At 41.0% G+C, this 20956-nt stretch overlaps 1 protein-coding gene across 4 annotated transcripts in view; it reads left to right on the forward strand.

Annotated features, from left to right (window-relative positions):
• Positions 1-2991: 2991 nt before the first annotated feature.
• MAP3K1 (mitogen-activated protein kinase kinase kinase 1) overlaps positions 2992-20956 on the forward strand; it is a 77876-nt gene continuing 59911 nt past the window's right edge. For 2 of the 4 annotated variants that reach the window (XR_007148047.1, XM_047839998.1), the window contains exon 1: positions 2992-3510. Coding sequence is in view for 3 of the 4 variants with exons in the window: in XM_047839998.1 (XP_047695954.1) it covers positions 3029-3510 (482 nt within the window). In the remaining variant the exon portion in view is untranslated. Of the gene's footprint in view, positions 3511-19247; positions 19280-20956 lie in introns of those variants that run through there. The other 2 variants (XM_047839874.1, XM_047840075.1) reach the window with 2 other exon arrangements.

The raw sequence follows: 20956 nt of genomic DNA on the forward strand, positions 1-20956 counted from the left end.
AGCCCAGCTCTCCTGAAAGTACTCTGTACTAAATATATAAATATATATAAACCTCATAGAACACAAGCTTTTCGTTCTATGCTGCACATTATATTCTTGCTCTTTATGTCTACATAAAAATAGATCTTACAAAAAAGGTATGGAAACACACACACAGATCTGAAAATTCTCTCAGAGTCAGCCTGAAAAATAACTAATAAAAATATTTGCAGATGGGAATTTTTTATTTAATTTTGTAAATAAGAAAAATAACAAACATTATCTCCAGAGAAGAGGAAAACTCCCTGCATATGCATAGTAGATGCTAGGTGCTCAATAAATATGTGATGAATGACATACAGGCTGAAATATTTCTGCCAGTGCATACTAAATCAGCTCATTCTGATGTCAGTGATATTTATGCACAATCAAGAAACACACCAATATTAAGCTAGATTCTCCAAATGAATGTGTGTAGCAACCAAAGTGTGATAAAGGTTACCAAAGTTGTCATGGGATGAGTGAAATCATTGCAATACTTCTATCTGGGAAAGCATAGAACTAAAGGACTTGGAAATAGTACCTGAAGTTTTCAATGCACAAGCAACCTTCGAAGAGACACAAGACTCCTTTATGTCATTAAAGTAATCAAATTAAGGCACTTCAACATCAGGATCCAACAGTACCAAAACCAGAGCTAGAGTCCTACCATGTTTAAAATTGAGAAACTACAGTAGCAATCCCATGGGTTAAATTGTCCTTAAACAAGACTTTGTATTAACATATTGCAGACAAAGAACATCCTTTGCAGTCAAGAATGTCCTTTGCTTATTTCTCTCTCCTCCCCTCTCTAAAAAAAAAAAAAAAAAAAAAATCCATTTGTCAGTGCATAATGACAACCCAAATATTTACATAAAAGATCAAGGGCAAAATTCCTCAAAGCACCAAAAACTAGGCAAAAGACCAGTACTTGGGTTTCTCGGTGGTGTTGTGTGGTGAATGGACGAGGTCAGAGAAGTGGGGCTAGTTGATAGTGTTGCATTTGCTACAAGTAAAGAGTTTTACTGCAATCCTCTTCTACTTTGCTACTATGGCCAAACTTTAAAATTGGAACGATTTTGAAAGGCTAATTACAGGTAACTCTGTGTGTGTGTGTGTGTGTGTGTGTGTGTGTGTGTGTGTACACAATTTTAAGATTTTTCTGTCTAAATAGGAAAGAGGATAGTTTATCCTTTCAATTTGGGATTTGGTGGGTGTGGCAATCTGGGAAGATCTGGGAAACAACTAGTGTTTAGTTTGGATGATACACCTGGCTACCATTAAAAGAGCATATAATTATAGCCTAAATGTAGACTTTAAATTTTAACAGATTTATCTAAACTTTCAAAATTTGTACCGTTGAATGTAACTATCTAAAACCATCCTATGGCAGATGTTGCAGTAGTATTCAAAACTGGGCTAATTTACACTGCTATTTTAAAAATCCCTCCAATATCACCACACTCCTAAGTTAACGTTTATACTCGGGAATGGGGCTTTCATTTTTTCTAGTTTGGAGAAGTCAAATGAATTGTTTTGTAGACAGTTCAGACTTCTAATTCTATTTAGACTGACAAGACAGCGCTCTACTTTGTGTTAGTGAGGAACCCTCTCCCTCCCATCCCCCCACGCTATGTTTTAATTAACGTTTCACAAAAGAAACATAGAGGTGCAGGTCCCGGGTTGTGGGACGTTTCCCCTCACAAACATGCTCGAGGAAAAGAAGGGAGGGGAGAAATAAACGCCACACAGAAGATCTACCCGCCAGAAGAAAGGTCGAAAATCATTAACATGTAAATGGTACTTTTTCCATTCCAAGTCACCTTATCGCCGAGACTGCCCCAGGGACTGGAAGGGTTCGGAACGCCAAGTTAGGCAACTTGGGGACTGCAGGGGTCGGGGCGGAGGGAACCCAGACCGTGGCCAGACCCTCCTTGGAAGGACGTGCGGCTAGAGGCATCGGATTTAGAGGCGGGGCGGGGCGGGGCGGGGCAGGGCCGGGGGGGGGGGGGGCGGGGGGGAGAAGGAGGGACTGGCCGAGGATGATATTACCGAGCACTTTCCTGCACAGCCTAGCTTCCTTCCCCAAACTCGCTCTATGTGGTCCCGTAAACCGCTGCCCTTCCCCAAAACAGCGGAAGAAAAAATAAAGATGTATAAGGGGACACCCGCCCTCCGTGTCTCTCTCTAGGTGAAAGGGGTATCCCAAATCGGTGATGTCAGGTCGTGAACAAGATATTCCAGGAAACGCTGAAGTTTTATTTGTAGTTCGTGTTGCGGGGGGTGGGGGAGGAGGACAAAGGAAGAGAAAAACGTTTAAAAAAAAAAAAACTTATTCTTTTTGATCCGCGGCTGCACGTCTGCTGAAAATTGAGTTTCTTTCGCTTTTCATCAAGCCGAGAACCCTGGCCGCCACCTGCGCGTCCCGCGCGGGGTGGGGGAGGGGGTTGGTCCTCGCCCGGGTTCCCCGACGACCACTGCAAAGGGCAGTGAGAATGACAAACCGCAAACTGTCTCGCCGGCATTCCCTTCAACTCACCACACACCTAAGTTCGAATTGAAACTCCCGTTGGCCGACCTCCCACCGAGCCAGGCCGAGATTGCGGCGGAGAGGAAGCTGCGCGCTGCCGCCACGGAGGCTCCTCCTCTCGCCGGTGCAGCCCGGGACTACCTGGCTGCTCGGGCAGGGGCGGGGGTTGGGTGCAGCACGCAAAGCTCAGGGCACCGTCGAGACTGCAACGTTCCAGCCCACTTCGCAGGCCAGCGCGGGACGCCGGGCGCACAGCCTATTCCTTCCACCTGCTCCATGCCGTACCCTCCCCCTTCCCTGGCCGTGCCCGGTGAGCCTGCCAGACCGTCCAGGCCAAGCACCCGGCGGGCCGTGCTCACGCAGTTGGCGCAGGCGGCCCTACGCTAGCGGCGCAGCGCCCGCCGGTCCGCCCGCCCCCTGCACTCTCCCCGCCCCCTCCCTCCCTCGCAGGGGCCGAGCGAATGTAGCCCGCGAGAGAAAATGGCGGCGGCGGCGGGGAATCGCGCCTCGTCGTCGGGATTCCCGGGCGCCCGGGCGGCGAGCCCCGAGGCGGGTGGCGGTGGAGGTGCTCTCAAGGCTAGCAGCGCGCCCGCAGCAGCCGCGGGGCTACTTCGGGAGGCGGGCAGCGGAGGCCGCGAGCGGGCTGACTGGCGGCGGCGGCAGCTGCGCAAAGTGCGGAGTGTGGAGCTGGACCAGCTGCCGGAGCCGCCGCTCTTCCTCGCCGCCTCACCGCCGTCCTCCTCCACTTCCCCGTCGCCGGAGCCCTCGGACACAGCGGCGGGCGGGAGCGGTTTCCAGCCTGTGGCCGTGCCGCAACCCCACGGAGCCGCGAGCCGTAGCGGCGCCCACCCTCCGGAGCCCGTGGCCGCACTGGACAGCGGCGCTCCGAGCCCCGCGGGGGCCGAGTCCGGGGAGAAGCGGACGACCGCCGCCGAGCCGCCTCCTGCAGCGGCCCCAGCCGGGTGAGCTGCGCGGCCGGGGATGCGGCGGGGACTTGGGGGGCGGGCGAGGGCAATGAATGAACCCCGGACACCGCGCACTGCGTCCCGGCGCTCAGCGCAGCTAAGCTGCGCGCCGCTCGCCTGGATCTGAGCCCTCGGGCACCCCCTTTGACCCCTCCGGCGTCGGGCGGCGCCCCGGACCTGGCCTGAGGGACGAAACGGGGGCCCGGGGCGGGGACGTGCCGGAGAGTTTGTTATTGTTTGTAGACATGTGACAGGCGTGCGAGCCGCGCTGCAGGGACCCGTTGAGATAAGGTGTGGGGCCCCGGGCTGGCTTTGTGGGGCTCCGGAATCGGGACTCTTGGAGGACCCCCGGCGTGGGACCCTGGCTTTGCCCTCGGGGCTGGGCTGGGGGGCGGGCAGGAGCCTGTTGGCGGCGCCCCTAGACGAGAGTCCCGGGATCTCTGGGGTGAGGCCAGAGCCTGCAAACAAGCGGTGGTCAAAAAAAGGGGCGGGGTGGGTGGGAAGCCCAGCCCGAGGCCGGGTGGGGGGCCCGGGACGGAGGAGAACGCGGTGAGATCCTCCCGGCCTTGACAGGCAGAGACCCTTAGCAGGTACCCGGGGCCCGGCCCGGACGGAGGCAGAACGACCACAGGGGCTCCTGGTGGAAGGCGCTGTAACGCCTGTCAAAGCGTTGTGGGCGGGCAGACTGCACACTCGGGAACTTGTAATATTTTTGGAGTTGGTTTTTCTCATTGCGTTCCTCAAGGGGCTCCACATGTTCTTGGGAATGCGGACAGCGCCACTGAGACTTGAGTGACTTCTGTTTGGAGTTTGAAATTGGCCTTTGAAGTTTGCATTTGGCGGAGTGGTGTAAGAGCCAGGACCGGATGTGTCAGCCATTCAGTTTCAAAGCAGTGGTGACTGCTCCCCGCAGCCTCTCTGGCGTGGCTGGGGACCGCGGCTCGGGTGCGGTGCTTCCTGCTCGGTGCAGCTGCGCGGGCCGCCCGCCTGACTGAGGGATTCCAGGGGTCACAGTGCGGTGGGCTTCGGCTCACATAGTCCTGTAGTGCCAATGCATTACGGTATGTGTAAGGTAACAGACTAGACGTTCTTGGCCTGACCCTTTCTTTGGCTACTGGAAATCTTTATGTTAAAGGAAATTATTTTAAGTGTGACAGCCGTAATCCATGTTTTTAGAAAATCTGACTAGTGTTTGCACAGCACAGTTTTGAGTATTTTGAGTTGCTGGAAATGTTTTTGTGATAGTTACCCATTGCCCTGTAGAGTTTCCTGACCTTTATTCTGAGTATGTTAAAGACTGTCTTAGATTTTTTTCCTTGTGAGACGAATCTGACAGTAGGAATCCTTGGTTTCGGTTATCTAAAGTTCTTTGGCACTTTTTTGAGCTTGATTATTTATTTAAAGCCACAGTTCATTTATTACCAGGAAGTCGCGCCCCCCCCCCCCAAATTGCCCTAAAAATTATGGTCAACACTGTGCCATGGCAATCTTGAAAGGAGATGGCTGTGATAGTTTTCTGCGTGCACTTGTAAATATAACTTAGTTTTACGAGAACTAAGTTCCTCTACACTTTCCTGCTTCCGTGCAGATTGGAGTAAAAACTCAGTAGGATAATTCTTTGAAGGCAGTTGATACTACAAATGAGCTCCAGATAAAAATATTAAACCTTAAATTTGAGAAGTTAATTTTATCTGTTCTGACGAAAGCAACTTTTGAATACAGTAAATAATTTAGTACCAGCATTCTAGTCATTAAAGAGCTATGAATATAGAAGAGCAACCACTGTAAAAAATAATGTGTAGAAGTTGTTTAGTGTTGTCTCCACACAAAATAAGAGGACTAAGATGGAGGCAGGTAGAATTCAGAAACGGTAATTTATGCTTAATTTTTGCATTTCATAACGTAGGTATTTTTCCCCTCTTTGTTTAAGGAGTGGATTATAATTGTGCAATGTGTGAAATAATGGGCTAATCAGCATAATCACTTTTTAAAAATGAATTTCACTAGCCAGAATGCTGTTTCTTCACCCTAAGTCATCCCTGCAAATTTCATTTACACCAAAATGTTGATTCCCTAAACTTTTGAAATATAGTGATTTTTCCTTTCAATTTCCTTCTCAGTGGGATTGAAATTCATTTGCATTTGTTGGTATAAATACTTTGAGTATAAAGAATTCATTGAACTCTACATTTTACTTTTTTGACAGTTTCATTTGTACTTTCTGGAGGAAAATTTAGCCTTGAGATTTTGAAATATTTTTATGTTTTAGTAGTAGTAAGGGTCTGGAGACCCCTTCTGTCTAAAGACCTATTGTATGTTTTAAAAAGACTCCTATAATTTTTAATTTCAGAATTTCCTTCAGGTTTTTGACCTTTGGATGTAGAAACTGGAAATGTAGAAAATATATTTGTGCAGTATAAATTATGTAAGTTATACTCATATTAAAAATAGAAAAGTTTAAGTCTGACCCTCTCCTTTAGGGTAATAATTGAAACCATGAAAGTTTTGTGCCTGAAAGTGGCACGCAAAGGTTTGGGATTTTAACTTACATTACAGAATTAGTAACTTTTTCTTCCTATTTATTGTCTTTGAAGAAAAATTGCAGTGTTATCCTCCATTGAACAGGCTGTTGTGAGTTTGGTAGTTATAATTACTCTATCCTATTTTTGTAACTGAAAAAACCCTAACTATCAATTTGCTGGCCCCATGAAAGAACAAGATATGCTGTACTTGTTAATGTTAGTTTTTGTTAAAGCTAAAGCTATTTCATAGGCTGCTTTTATATCCTCATATAGCCCTCAGCTTTCACTTCCTTTTAGAAGCTACTGGGTTAAAAATATAATTTAGTGATTTTTTTTACTAGAGGAGATACAGGAACATTATTACCTAAAAATAAGTTTTAAAAAATTAAGTTGACGATTTTACAAAACAGTAGAGGGAGTTACATAAGCTAACATATGTGAATTTGTAAGTTTTGTAGTTATGAATTATCTCCAAACTCTCTATTAAATCAAGTAAGAAAATTAATGCATTCTTCAAAGATTATCCTTATTAAATATAATTCTGAAAGAAAAATATCAGTTATAGTTGTTGCCAACTTTTGTTTTCTTTTCATATCTGATTTTGGCAGGGGTAACTGGTTAACCAACATTCCTTAATGTATGATTTCCAATACTCTTTAATAACTCCATTTTGTTAGATACAAAAACCAGGAAGTAGCCCTGTTCATTGGTACTGTTTCACCTCCTCATAGTGCCTCAAGTCTATGTTGCTTGTCTTAGAAAAATGGTCATTGACTTACTGACTTGAAGATTTCAAAATATAGAAAGAAAGGAGTGTTCTTTGTTTTCATCGAGTGCAAAATAACCAGCTACAGCTTGCCTAGGCTGTCTGCTCATCAGTCCTTGACACTGGCTGTGAACATTCCAGAAGAAGAACTAATGGGGTGGCAAGGCAGTTAATGGTGAATGGATTCCCCTGAGGGAAAATATGAGGCATTCAGAAGTGCTCTGAGTTAGAAAGCACGATTTTGCATTTGTAACCCATTTTCTTGGGTTGAAGGGTCTTTCTCTATAAAGGCAGTAGAAAAACGTGGTATGGAAAAGTAATAGAGATCAGAAGCTGCTTATGAACTATAGTATATTGCACCTCTAACCTTGGTAATGTTTTGATTATATCAGATACCAAGTATAGTCCTTAGACTTGGTGGTTTTCCTCAATCCTGGCCTCTTTTTATATTCTAAGTCAAAAGTTAGAGCTACTTAAAAATGTGAATGGGTAGAAGATAAATGTAAGCAAATGTTCAGTATTAGGAATAGATCCACATTGTCTCTAACAAATAATTGAAGAACATTTTTAACATGAAAGAAGTAATCAGGAACAGAATTAAAGTAAATGGTTTGTTGCAAAACAGTGAGATTAGTCAGGTGATATGTAAGAGGATTTTAGCTATGGCTAAAACATGTTCGTTGAGCATACAGATATGTTTGGATTCATTTTATGTAGTCACCTTTCTTCCCTTCTGTGGGTCAGACAAGTTACAGACCTCCAAGGCTTTGTAATTTCTGTTTTCAAGAGGTGGAAACTTATAGGTGATGCTAAAGCCCTTTGATCCCATAACTAGAAGACAGAGCTCCGTCAGTCTGACTCCACAGTTCATTTCTTTCCACCATCTATGCTGCTTTTATTTTCTCAAATTAATAAATAAATTAATTGATAATTTTTAAGGAGGAAGTTACTCTGCAGGAGTCATAGTAAACATAATAGGTCTCCACTGAGTGCCATTGCCAATGTATTTGTCTCTTCATATGTATATACTGCATAGTTTTCTGTAACCTGGCCTTGTATATGTAATATAAGTAGACTGTACTAGATCACCTTATTGTGTTAGGCACAAAAAATAATTGATTCATGTTGAGTTTTTCTTAGATTTCTTGATTTGTGCTGTATTAAATCGGAAGTGGAGGGAAGTGAAGCTGAAATTAAAATCACTCATTTATCTAAATCATCATACATGGAGAGAAACTTCCTGTCTAGCTGGACCTTGCTCCTTTGTTGTTGTTCTTTTTTTATTTCATTCATCCAACATTTAAGAATCTCTACAAGATGATAGTCTTTGTATTAGAGAAAAAGATCATTAATGCGTGGTCTCTGTTTCTCTTGGTGGGTTCTACTATGCATGTGTTAGCAGTACCGTGTTAAGTGCTTTAAGAGAGATGTGAATTCAGAGAGACACCCAGATTAAAAATTAGTGTTCTGAATCTCATCCACAGCATTCCACACTGTATTCATGCAGTGAATATGATGGTACCTCCCTAACTTTCTCAGGGATTAGTTGGCCTTCCAGATTAGTAGTTAAGGGTGGTAGCTTTGTTTTACTTTCTGCAGGGCATTTGGTCTTTTTCCCCTTTCTTAGGACAGGTATATGCTGTAGTTTTTCCATTTCTACGGTAATGGAAAAAGGAAATCTAGATACAGATGAGTTTCAAACTGTTGCTGGCTATACTCTTAAGAGGAATATATACAGAACTGCAAGTTCAGATGTGATTTTTTTTTCTTGAAAGAGAAGATGGAGGTATGGGGAACAAGAAACTCAATATATGCCAATGGTACTTTTAAACTTTAGTCTTAATTATTAGTAACAGCAACTCTGCTAGTTAAGAAAACAATATTGGGAAATGTAAATTATGCTCTATGGCATAAGATAATCAAGAAAATATCCTTGTCTTTATATACTCTATGGCATATCACAGTTGGTTTAGGTATGTTTGGTATGGAAGGGAGTTTTATTAGTGACGGAGTCCTTTGGAATACCAGTCTGGTTAGTTTAGTTTAATAGATTGACATGTCATAGAGTGCCAAGAACTGTTAACTTCTTAATAACCACCAAGCATATATTTCTGAGAGTACAGTCTGTCACCTGGAAATCATTAATGAGGCCATCAGACCTCTTGAAGAATGGAGGAAGTCCCTGGAGCTTCCACAGTGCTGTAGTTAGTGCATTAACTAAGTTTATCACATGAAATATATTGAGTGTATGTGGAGTAAGGAGAGAGTAGACACTGGGTGGAGACTTTACTCTTGACAAATAGACGTGATCATTACTTTTTTGTTGTTGCCTAAATAAGTCATTTAACTGATATATTATCAAATAACCTTCAAACTGGTCTAACAGCATTCTGAATAGTAAATATCAGTTGTTAACAAATGCGGAACTCTGTCTTATTATTTATACCATTGCCCAGTACCTAGACTAGTGTCTGCTACCCATGCATGTTAGGTGCCCATAAATGTTAGGATGGATTAATTTTCTCAAAGTGGTTATTTTTAAATTAGTGTATCTGAAGATTACAATAATTTACTTTGATGTGATTTTAATCATGGTCTAGCTTAAGGCAAGTTTTGAAGTCAAGAACTGTCTCTTAGGCTTGATATTTAGTAGCAATAGTTGGTGTTTAGCAATCACTGACCATATTGATTGATTTCATATTACGTATAAGAAAATAATTAGTTTAATAGCTCAGTGTAGTTGCAAACTAATTAGAGCCATGCTCAAAGTATCAAATAGTGAGAAAATGAGTTTCTGATATTTCAAGTGGCTAGTTATTTGGACTGATGGGTAATCTCCTGATTATCTTCTTCACCCTGACAGTTCTTGCTTGGTGGCCCATCATCACTCTCTTGAACATTAACATGAGAAGATCTTCAAGTTGATCCTAGGGCTTCTCTCATTTTGTCTTCTCCATCCCTACCCTCATTAATCCCTTGAGATCAATTATTGACTGTTCACAAATGATTGCCGAATTTCCTAACCATGACTTCTCCTGAACTCCAGACTTAACATCTAACTGTCTGTGTAACAGAGCCATACTCAGATATCTAAAATCAAATTCAGGACTTTCCCTATACCTTGTTCTACTAATACATTCTCGGCTTATGGAATGGCAGAACCAGAACCTAGGAGTTACCCTTGACAGCTCCTTGTGTATAGTCCACCATCAGAGGCTGAGGATTTGACTGTTACCACATCCTTAAGCCAGGCTTCCATGATCCCTTATTTAGACTAATGTAGTAGCTTCCTGACTTGCCCCTGTATCCTGCTTTCTCCCTTCTAATCTGTTCTCCTTATTATATGGCCAGAGTGATTATTTTATTTTATTTTATTTTATTTTATTTTATTTTATTTAAGTAGGCTCCATGCCCAGTGTGGAGCCCAATGCAGAACTTGAACTCAGGACCTTGAGATCAAGACTGGGTGAGATCAAGACTCACACCCTTAACTGACTGAGCCACCCAGGTGCCCACAGAGTGATGACTTTAAAATGTTAATCTGATTATAACAATTTTCCTCTAGAAAAGTAAATAAGATTAAATATAAAAACTCTCAGAAGCTTTCTATTTGGTTAAAAACAGAGAATCCTTAACATGCTCTACCCAGTCCCTGCCCTGTCTGGCCCTGCGCCTCTCCAGGCTGTCTCAGATCACACTTGCCCTTGTTCTTTGCTGGCTTGCCTTCTTTCATTTCCTCAAACTCAGCATTCCACCTCTCACCATAGGGCTTTGGCATGTACTGCATGCTCCCTCTGCCGGGAACACTCTTCCCCAGTCCCAAGTCAGGACTTCCTTGTTCAAACCTTAGCTCACTGATACTTCCTCAGGGAAGCTTTTCTTCCCTGGTCTCTCAGACTGGCTTGTAGCACAGTGTCTCTCTACTGTCAATGTTGTGATTTTACATTTGTTATCTCATTTGATGAATTGCTGCCTTCTCCGGAAGATTATAAGACCTGTGTGGGCAGTGCCTGTGCCTGGATGGGGACCTGGCACCTAGCAAATGCCTGGCCCAGAGTAGACCCCCAGAGTAAATATTTGTGGAATAAATGAGTAAGGATAATAATGGCAAGTTTAACCTAGTAGATCATCTGTTTGTCGCCTTGGGTCACAGTACCCTTGGACCTAGCTGAGACACGAATAAACAGCAAAAGCCTAGATGATTGTTGTTTCCAAGTTCTCAGTTTGTGATAGATTCATGGGAGGTACATGGACTATTAGACATGCCAAGTGCCTTGACTGAGGTAGGATAGCTTAATGTGGTGTGGGGGAAATAGCTATATAGTAGTCCCTTACCCCCTTTCCCATGGTTTCACTTTCCGAGGTTTCAGTCAGCCGGCCACAGTCTGATGATCCTCCTTCCATCTTCTGACACTGTCATCACAAGTTCAGTAGTGCTACCCCTTCCCCACTCATGCTCTGTCTCTCTCTCTCTTTCTCTCAAAAATAAAGAAAAACATTAAAAAAAATTTTTTAAAGGGTGTGGGGTGGGGGGGCTTGGATGGTTCAGTCAGTGGGTTAAGCATCCAAACTTGGCTTAGGTTATGATCTCACGGTTCATGCGTTCAAGTCCCGCGTTGGGCTCTGTGCTGACAGCTCAGAGCCTGGAGCCTGCTTCACATTCTGTGTTTGTGTGTCTGTCTCTGTCTCTCTTTCTCACTCTCTCTTCCTCCCTCCACCCCCCACTCATGCTCCCTCTCTCAAAACTAAATAAAACGTTAAAATTTTTTTTTAAAAAAGTTCATTAGTAGCTTAACACTACGTCTCCAAGTCTACATCATTCACCTCACTTCATCTCATCAGATGGGCATTTTATCATGTTACATCATCACAAGAAGGGTGAGTACAGTACAATAAGACTTGGAGAGAAAGTGACCACATTCACATAACTTTTATAAAATTATATTTTAATAATTGTTCTATTCTATCAGTTACTGTTACTCTTACAGTGCCTAATTTATAAATTTATCGTAGGTATGTACATATAGGAAAAAACATAATTTATGTAGGGTTCAGTACTATCTCTGGTTTTAGACATCCACTGGGGGTCTTGGAATGTGTTCCTAGTGGATAAGGGGAGACTGCTCTACTGCATGGTAATCTGTTGTAGGTAAGAAGAGCTTACTGTTTGTATGTAATTCTTTTGCACTTACTAGGGTACTGAAAATGTGTGTGTATGCATATTTATGTATATATGAATAAATATGCACATAAAGGTGTCACACATTAATATAATGATTCCTTTTTTTTCAAGTTCTCAAAATGTTATGTAAACTTAAGATATCGTTTTAAGGTTCTTGTCCCAATATATTCATATGAATAAATATACTCATAAAGATGTTATGCATTAATGTAATTGTTCCTTTTTCACAAACTAGTAATGTAATGTAAACTTAAAATACCATTTCCAGGATTCTTGTCCCAATATAACCCTACTTCATGTAAAATTTATTAAACTGTTTTTGATAGTAATTCAACTTGTAGTAAATAGAAGTTCACATTTGCGCTAAAGAGATTTGCTAGGCAAATACTGTATGAGATTTCAGGAACCAAGAGCCCTCGTAACAGAAAGGAAATATTTTAAAGTTTACTGATGGTAACTAAACCCAGCAGCCTCCCTTATCTAGAACATGGTTTAGCACTAAGATGTAGGGAAAAAAGGCTCTCAGCCGCCAAAGAGCCTGTAACAAAATCTGTCCTTTGAAGTTCTTTGATTTTACACTTATGAGAGTTCCAAGGGCATTGGCTCAGGATTCACAGACACTTACTTAAGATATTCTTGTTTTCTTGTCCATTTGGTGTTCCTAAAACACAGCAATCAAAAGCAGCCAATTAGAAGGACTAGGAGTATGAGGGACAGGTTCCCTGATGGCAGCAATACTGGCAGAGAGGAGAGAGGAAGGGAGAGGAGGATGTCACAGCATTGCTGTTGGGGGACACCTGGTGTGGGAACATTCTGTTCCACATACCTGGATAGCTTCTCAGATTATGAATTTTTTGAATGACAAAACTTTCCACATTACTTCTTGAGCACCAATTTCCTTATTTGTAGAATGACTATGAAGAAGATTGTTTTTTATAATGGCGAGTGTGGCTCATCATAACAAAGTTGTGTTTCTTTCTATTCAGCAAATGGAAATTAGAATGTTTATAATATATTGAGTAAGATTTTCATTCAAGATAGTTGTAGCAAGTATTTTGATCCTTAAAGTGGTAAGCTTCTAAATTATCTAGAATAGGTAGTTACATAGCCCTGATGATACTAAATAATTGGAGTCCGTTAGAATTCCGTAAAATTGTATGCCACTCATTAGAAATGTCGTGTGGATTGTCTCTGTGGGAAAATCTTTTTTGTTCTATTTGTTGGCTTGAATCATATTCTACCCTGCAGTTTCTTTATGATACTTCTTAATCACTACTACTAGGGATATATCCTGACCTTTCTCCTAGTTAGACTGTGAAGAGTAAAGCAGTAAGCTCTGACTTTTTAACACTGATCAAGTTACTTAATGACTACAAGGTTTTTGGTTTAATTACTTGGAAAAGTCTGTATGCTTTAAGGTGATAAGTGTTTTGAAACAGACATTCACATTTCTTCCTTTTTTCTCCTTCGAGGTTAATTGGCTGCATCTCTTTATCTTCTGGATTTCTATTAATATTCTTAAATTCTGCTTGGGTAGTAAATAAGATAATTTTAATTGAAACTTAGATTTTATAAAAGATGTGACAGACTAATGTAGATATTAATATTCCTGAAAAAGTTTTAGGTTTTTTAATCTAAATTTATTTTGAATTATGAAAATATGTTTCAATCTTCTGATACAATGACATCTCCGTGCTGTTTTATGAGGTCCTAATAATGTTTTTGGGATTCAGGACTTATAGAATTAAACTTCATTACTAAAATGATTGGACAGCCCTTTTGAAAGCAATAGAACAATTCTTTTTTAAATTTGTATCTTTATCATTTAACAAAAAGGACTGTACATTGGAGACTACAAAATTTTCTTTTTTCTTTTTTTTAGATTTTTTTTTAACATTCATTTTTGAGAGGGTGTGAACAGGGCAGGGGCAGAGAGAGAGGGAGACATAGAATCCAAAGCAGGCTCCAGGCTCTGAGCTGTCACCACAGAGCCTGACGTGAGGCTTGAACTCACGAGCTGTGAGATCATGACCCGAGCCGAAGTTAGACGCTTAACCGACTGAGCTACCCAGGCGCCCCATAAATTTGCCTTTTTCTTGACAGTATTTTGTTAGTTGTGTTGATAAACATGGAGCTGTCTTTTTCTTTTTTTTTAATGTTTGTTTATTTTTGAGAGAAACCAAGTGTAAGTGGGGAAGGGGCAGAGAGAGAGAGAGGGAGACACAGAATCTGAAGCAGGCTGCAGGGTCTAAGCTGTCAGCACAGAGCCCAATGTAGGGCTCAAACCCACTAACTGAGAGATCATGACCTGAGCCGAAGTCAGTCACTTAACTGACTGAGCCACCCAGGCGTCCCTGAGCTATCTTTTTAATGACTGAATAACATTCTGTTATATGAATGTCTCATTAGCCAGTTTTCTATTTTTTTCTCAGTTTCCTGTTTTTAGACATTTATATTGTTTGTGTTTGGATTGTTATATTAACCTTTAGTGACTGCCATGGTATATGCATTTTTATGTATTAGAGAATTTATTTCTATAAAAGAAATATTCAGAAGTGGAATTGCTGAGTCAAAGGACATGGATATTTAAAATTTGATTGTATAGCTGAATTGCATCATCAAACATTGTACCAGTTTATATTTATTTCTGTTTATTTCACAGTATGTGAGAGTGCCCGTGGCCCCACATTTTGGCTATCATTGGACATCATCCATCTTTCATTTTTTGCCAGTCTGGATGAAAGATGGTTTCTTATTTTAATTTGCATTTTTTAGCTTTTTAACATCATTGTACAACTTGCCATATTTATTATGGACAAGCTGTCATAATAATTTATTGGACAAGTTGTCATATTTATTAACAGTTTCATATTTCTTTGGTATATTTTCTTTCATACATGGGTAAGAACTGTTTATTTTTTCCTGTTGGTTTGTGATCACCCTTTGTATGTTAGAATAGCTCTGACATGTATTGCAATTGTTTTCCTCCACTTTTGTGTTGTGTTATGAATTTCAGTTAAGAGTGTTTTTCCACAAAGAAAGTTGAATTGTCTTTTCGGATTTCAGTTTTTTCTTTTCATTATTTTTGCATTTAGGTCTTATAGCATGGCCTTCTAGAGATGCAGTGCTGTGTAGTACTGAAGAGTGCAGATGCATGAATTATAGTCAGAGTGTCACCACTGCCAGGTAGTGTAACTGGGCAGTTACTTACCTTCTTTGCATTTCACTTTTCTTAACTGTAAGATGAAGATACCATTTCATAGTTATAATGAGGGCTGTTTATATAGCTCTTCAGACAGTGAGTGCTTGGTGCACAGTAAACACCGTATAAGTAATGGTTCTTACTATTCCCTATTGTAAAGTTATACAAATTCACCAGCATTTTCTAATATTTTTATGTATTTAAAAAAAAAAAAACTTTAACTTCTGATCCATCTGAAGTTGTAAGGAATGGTACAGGGTCTAACTTCATTGTCTCCAAATGACTAACTAGGTGTCCCAGCACTGTTTCTTGATTAAAAGTATTCCCTTTATCACATACTAAATTCTCAGATATTTGGAAGTTCCCAGATACATTTCTTTATTCCAGATCTTTTTCTTGCACTAAGGGCCTAAACTCCTAAATAGCCACATTTCAAGATTAAAAGAAAGACATTAACTAGAGAGAAAGGATATATCAGGAGATTATTAACTATATCTTTGCTGACTCATTCTTATTGATTTTGGTCCCTGAAATGTCTTGGCTTCATTGACAGAACCCTGCATCCTACTGCCTCTGGGATAGTTTCTCTAGAAGGTGCAGCTCCGGCAGGTCTGTAGCCCTGTGTCCACACTGAATCCCTGTCACCCTGCCCCCCAGCTTCTCTATCCTCTCCCTCAGTTCTCCTGCTTGTTTTGGGTGCCTGTTGGTAACTCCTGCCATCGTCTCCCTCATTGCTGTGCTCTTATTCTTCTGGCTTTCTTATCCTCGGCATCCAAGCAGGCTCCAGTTGTACTGTTGCCAGTTCCCTGCTAGCCTTGGAATTCACCCTACGGCTGCTAATCCAGGGTCACATTATTGTCACCTCATCCCGATCTTGCAAAGCCTCCTTCCTAACCAGCCTCCTGCTTTTAGACATGTCTTCCTGTCTTTTCCCTACACTGTAGTTAGAGTGAGGCTTCTACAGTGAGGGTATGACCCTGACACTTCTGTCCACGGAACTTTCCTTCATCCTCAGAATAAAGTCCAGACTCCTTAATCTAGCTCAGAAACCCCTGGTGACCAGGTCTGCTCCCCTCTTAGCTCCCCCTTTCAGGACACCGTCTTTATTTTCAATGTGCTGTTTCCTCCATCTGGAATACTCCTCATCTCCACTGTGAAATGGTTTTCAATATGTTTTTACTCCCTTTGCAATAATGAATTACTGGTATTCTACTAAATATAAGTGTGGCTTTTTGCAGAAGTCAATACTGTATTGTGAATTCTGCTGAACTCTGATTTAAAGTTCCTCAGTATCTGAAATAGATTTGCCGCTTTTAAACCTCTTCAGTTTTTCCTCTGTGATTGCGTATGTAGTCATGTCTTAACTGAACAACGGTGTTTACGAAGAGTTGTTTGTAAAGTGTACGTTACTATAAAGTGAGCCGGATTTTTCAGGTTATGTGAAAATTTCATAGGTGCAATGTTGGGAGAATATTTTGGTGCCACACAATGTATTGCTGTCTTTGGGAATAATCCAAGACCATCTCCCGTAGGAGAACAAACATGCTGAAATGCTGCAATCACAGGGCTTGACTGTGTCCTGGGCACATCATCACAAGGTTTATATCAGCTGCCTGGCCTCCTCAGGCAAGGTCCCAGGAAGCCGATGGGCTGTAGGAAGACAGGCCTGTCAGATGTGGGGTCATTTGAAATATCTTTTTGTCTAGTCTTTGCATACTCTTTCCAGAAAAACCAAAGGCTAGAGTAGTAAACATGCCAGGGTGAATGTCCATTACCAGTGCTGTCATCCCCCCTTACACCGCCACCATCCGTGCCTTTAAGAGCACTCTGAGTGACTTCTGTGAACCAGGCTCCAAGGTGCTAGGGACCCAAGAGGGATGATGCGTGTAAAGGAGTTTAACAAGGTAACAGTCTACTGATGACGAGGGTTGTGCAGCTCTTAGTCATCTGGGAGTGAGACTGGTGTAGGGAGGGTTTTCAGGGAAATGGGAGGTCCATGCCAAGTTCTGAAGAATGCAGAGTTGTGAAACAGGTGAAAGGAGCTTACAGGGAGACTTCATGAGGTGCAGGGGGAACAGACACAGGCCCTCTGCTGATAAGTGAACTGCAAGTATAGTTCAAATAGCTCTAAATGGGTGGAGAGTAGAGTGTACATGGGGCTCAGGAACCAACCTGTGGACAAGATTTCTGTCTCTGCCCAGAGAGCCGTGCAGAGCTCTCTGCTTCATTATTGCTCCCACTGGTCAATCCTTAGATCTCTGTGCTTAGGGCAAAATAAAAAGCTTTTGTAGTTTTACAGGTAACCACAGTGTGCTAGGAAGTGGAACAGGAGGCCCAAAGAAGGAGTTACATCAGAGCTGGTGCAAGGTAGTCTGCAGCCACAAGTCTTTCTGGAAGCTATGACTCTTGCATGGCCAGCAGCTCCCACAGTTGCAGAGGTCCACAGATTGGGAGGTGTTTACCTGCAAAACAAATTCCATCCACTTTGAACCTGAATGTGGTTTTGGAACTGCACTACACTGGGCTGTAGTGATTAGGAACCTGGGCCCTAAGAGTCAGACTTGCTAGCCACTTAATACCGTTGGACTCAGGGAAAGTCACTTAACTTCTCTGACCCTCATATTTCTCACCTCAAAAATGGTGTGAGTGGGGTGATGAGATGAAATAATAAAGCATGATTCTTGACCCAGTAAAGTACTCAGTTGGGGCGCCTGGGTGGCTCAGTCAGTTAAGAATCCAACTTCGGCTCAGGTCATGATCTCACAGCCTGTGAGCTCAAGGCCCACGTCAGGCTTAATTCTGACCGCTCAGAGCGTAGAGCCTGCTTCGGATTGTGTCTGTCTGTCTGTCTTGTCTCTCTTTCGGCCCCTTCCCCATTTGTGCTCTTTCTCAAATAAAAGTAAACATTAAAAAAAATTTTTTTTTTCGACGTTTATTTATTTTTTTGGGACAGAGAGAGACAGAGCATGAACGGGGAAAAATTTTTTAAGTACTCATTAACTGTCAGCAATATCACTGCAAATAACTATGAAGACCAGTTAAAACTTTGTACAAATGAAGATGAGGTTAAGACACTCAAGGTTACCTTACTAATTACCATTAGTTTAGGAAAGGTAATGTATATAGATTATGTGTCATCTTGAGAGGAATTTATTTTTTATTATTTTGAAATTATTTACTAGAATAATGGAAAACACAACTTTCAGAATTATGTGATATGGGATAAAGCATATCACTGGTAGTACATAGATCAAGGTTCTCATCACTTTGTGAGGACATAGGGCTGGTTTTCTGGGTTTGGTTTTCTCATCTGTGAAAAGAAGAGGTGACTTACATAATCTCTTGGTTCCCTTAAAGATCTAACAACTTTACAAAAGTTTAATTTGAAAATTACCACTTGTGGCTGTATTTAGTTCTAATTACTGAAATGATTACTTTTGTGAACTCACATACTCTTGAAATTTTAAACCTGGATATCAGCCCTAACATGAAATACAAATGAAAATCAGTGAAGGCCTAGAAAAGTGGAATCATGTTTATTAACTGACATTAAATGATGAGAAAATCCTTACTTTTTTTTAAAGCCTGTAACTGTACTGGGAGTATAGTATTTTGCAAAGTGGAGAAAAATTAGGACTGAGTAATTAGCATGTTAGTGTTTAACAGCTATGGTTAGAGAAGAGTTTTGAAAGTAACTTTGAATCTAATTTTTGGTAACTATACTGTTAAAAGCTGTTTTGTTTTTTGGGTTTTTTTGATTTAGCTTTAATTGTATAAGGAAAGGATATCCCCAGGGATATCTTCTAACGAACAAAGCCCTCTTTTGTCTTTTTCCTAAATTTGTAAAGTTTTTCCATAAATGCCCATATGTATACATTCTTTTTTACTTAAAACTTTAAAATGCATTGTTCAGTGACACTTAGTTGTATTGCTTCCTGATATTGAAAATTCAGATTTAACTGTATTGCGGGGGTTCTTTTCACATAATTTGGACAGAGTTGGCAATTCCTAGAAAGTATGAATTTCATTATGAATTTTTTTTCTTTTTAATCTAATAGCTTGGTGCTCAAGTTCTAGAAGAATATGACTTTCAGGTAGGTTTGGAATAAGGCTTTTTAACTGACTTAATCACTGTGATTGTACCAACTTGAAGCATAGCCACAGAAAATCTCTTGCCCATTGCTATTCTTCATGTACAGAACTGAAGCTGCTTCTGATTCATTGCTGAGCACATCCAGTACTAATCACTGTTTGTCTTTGGATTCCTGGTACTGAAGAATACTTGACCTTTTCTGCTTCCATCACAACCCATACAGTTCCTGGATTTTGAATGTTGGGATCAGCTATTCAGATATTTGGGAGCACTGCTAGCACCTGCTAGCACATGCTGCTAGCACCTGATTTATCCACAGACACAGCTGTGATGAGAAATAGAGCAAAGTTCTTTTGAGTCTCAGTTGCAATTAGCACTATTCCTTTAGCTTATTGTGACTGATAACTAGCAAAAGTTTTTGTTACCACTGAATAAGGCAGGTAGACTGTCAATTTGCACAATGCAAACTGAAATCATCCTGCAGTTTTATAAATGCATAGTAGAACATTTCCTCCACTGCAAGAGGATTCTCTAGGAGTTTTAAATAATGCCAGAGATGTGTGAGAACAGAGCCTTCCGTTTTGGGGATTAGATCCATAAAGACACTTTGGACATCCAAGAGAAAAGGTTTATGTTGCAAACTTCTTGATATCTCTTCTCCCTCTTACTTCCTGGGCCAAGTTTTGGTGGTAAAATCTAAAACCATCAGTGTCTGAAAGTCATCTTATCTCTAAATACAGCAACTTGCTAAGAATTAAATTGTGTAATATAATGTTTTATTCTGATTGAAGGTTCCCCAAAATACTGAATGTCACAGATTTTAATTACTAAAAGCAAATGAGTAGAAATTTCTTATATGAGTAGAGAATATGGTTGGCCATATACCGAGCCAAGATGAAATTTTTGTTTCTGAGTTCTTTCTCTGTTTAATATTCCCTGCCTACAACACATACACATGTCATGTCCCCTGCACCCTGACCCCCCAAAACACAGACAGGTCTTGACTTTTCACTTGTGCTGGACAGTGGCTCTAAGACTTGCTGTTAGTAAGCCTCCTGCACTGAATTCTTTGCCTTAGCAAGTTTCCTATAATGCCATTGCAATCACATTTTTTCTCTATTTCTTAGTCCTTTATTAAAAATAAATATTACTTTATAAATTATTTATTAAGCATTGATAGGGTTTGCCCTTGTGATCAATTTGCTGTACACTTTGGATAGTTATACCATCCTTCTCTTCATAGGCTGATTTCTGTCCTCATGCTTTGGGTTACTTTTGCCCCAATATATTATTTCATGGGAATACAGAGCACAGGAGCTACATTTTATATTGGCTGAAGCCCTATTGTTTTTAAATCTGTCACAGAAATTAGCCCAAAGACCTAGAAAAATAATACGCTATCAATTATTGATTTTTTAAATAGCTAATCTGGGACTGATTTTAAGTGTACTGTGAGAAATTGCATTAAAAACATTGATAAAACATTAAAAACATTAAAAACAATTGATATTTACATTTCGTAAAAAGTTTCTGCTTAAGGGATATATTTTAAGTGTTCATTTTTCCCCCATATGCTTAGTTAGCCGTGTGCATCAAATCTTTCTAAATACAGTGTTTTTTTCCATAAACCGTTAAAATATCCTGGAAATGTTATAATTTCAGAATTTCAGCCCTTTCT

This window comes from Prionailurus viverrinus, chromosome A1, assembly GCF_022837055.1.
Source record: "Prionailurus viverrinus isolate Anna chromosome A1, UM_Priviv_1.0, whole genome shotgun sequence".
In the NCBI taxonomy this organism is placed as follows: Eukaryota; Metazoa; Chordata; class Mammalia; order Carnivora; family Felidae; genus Prionailurus; species Prionailurus viverrinus.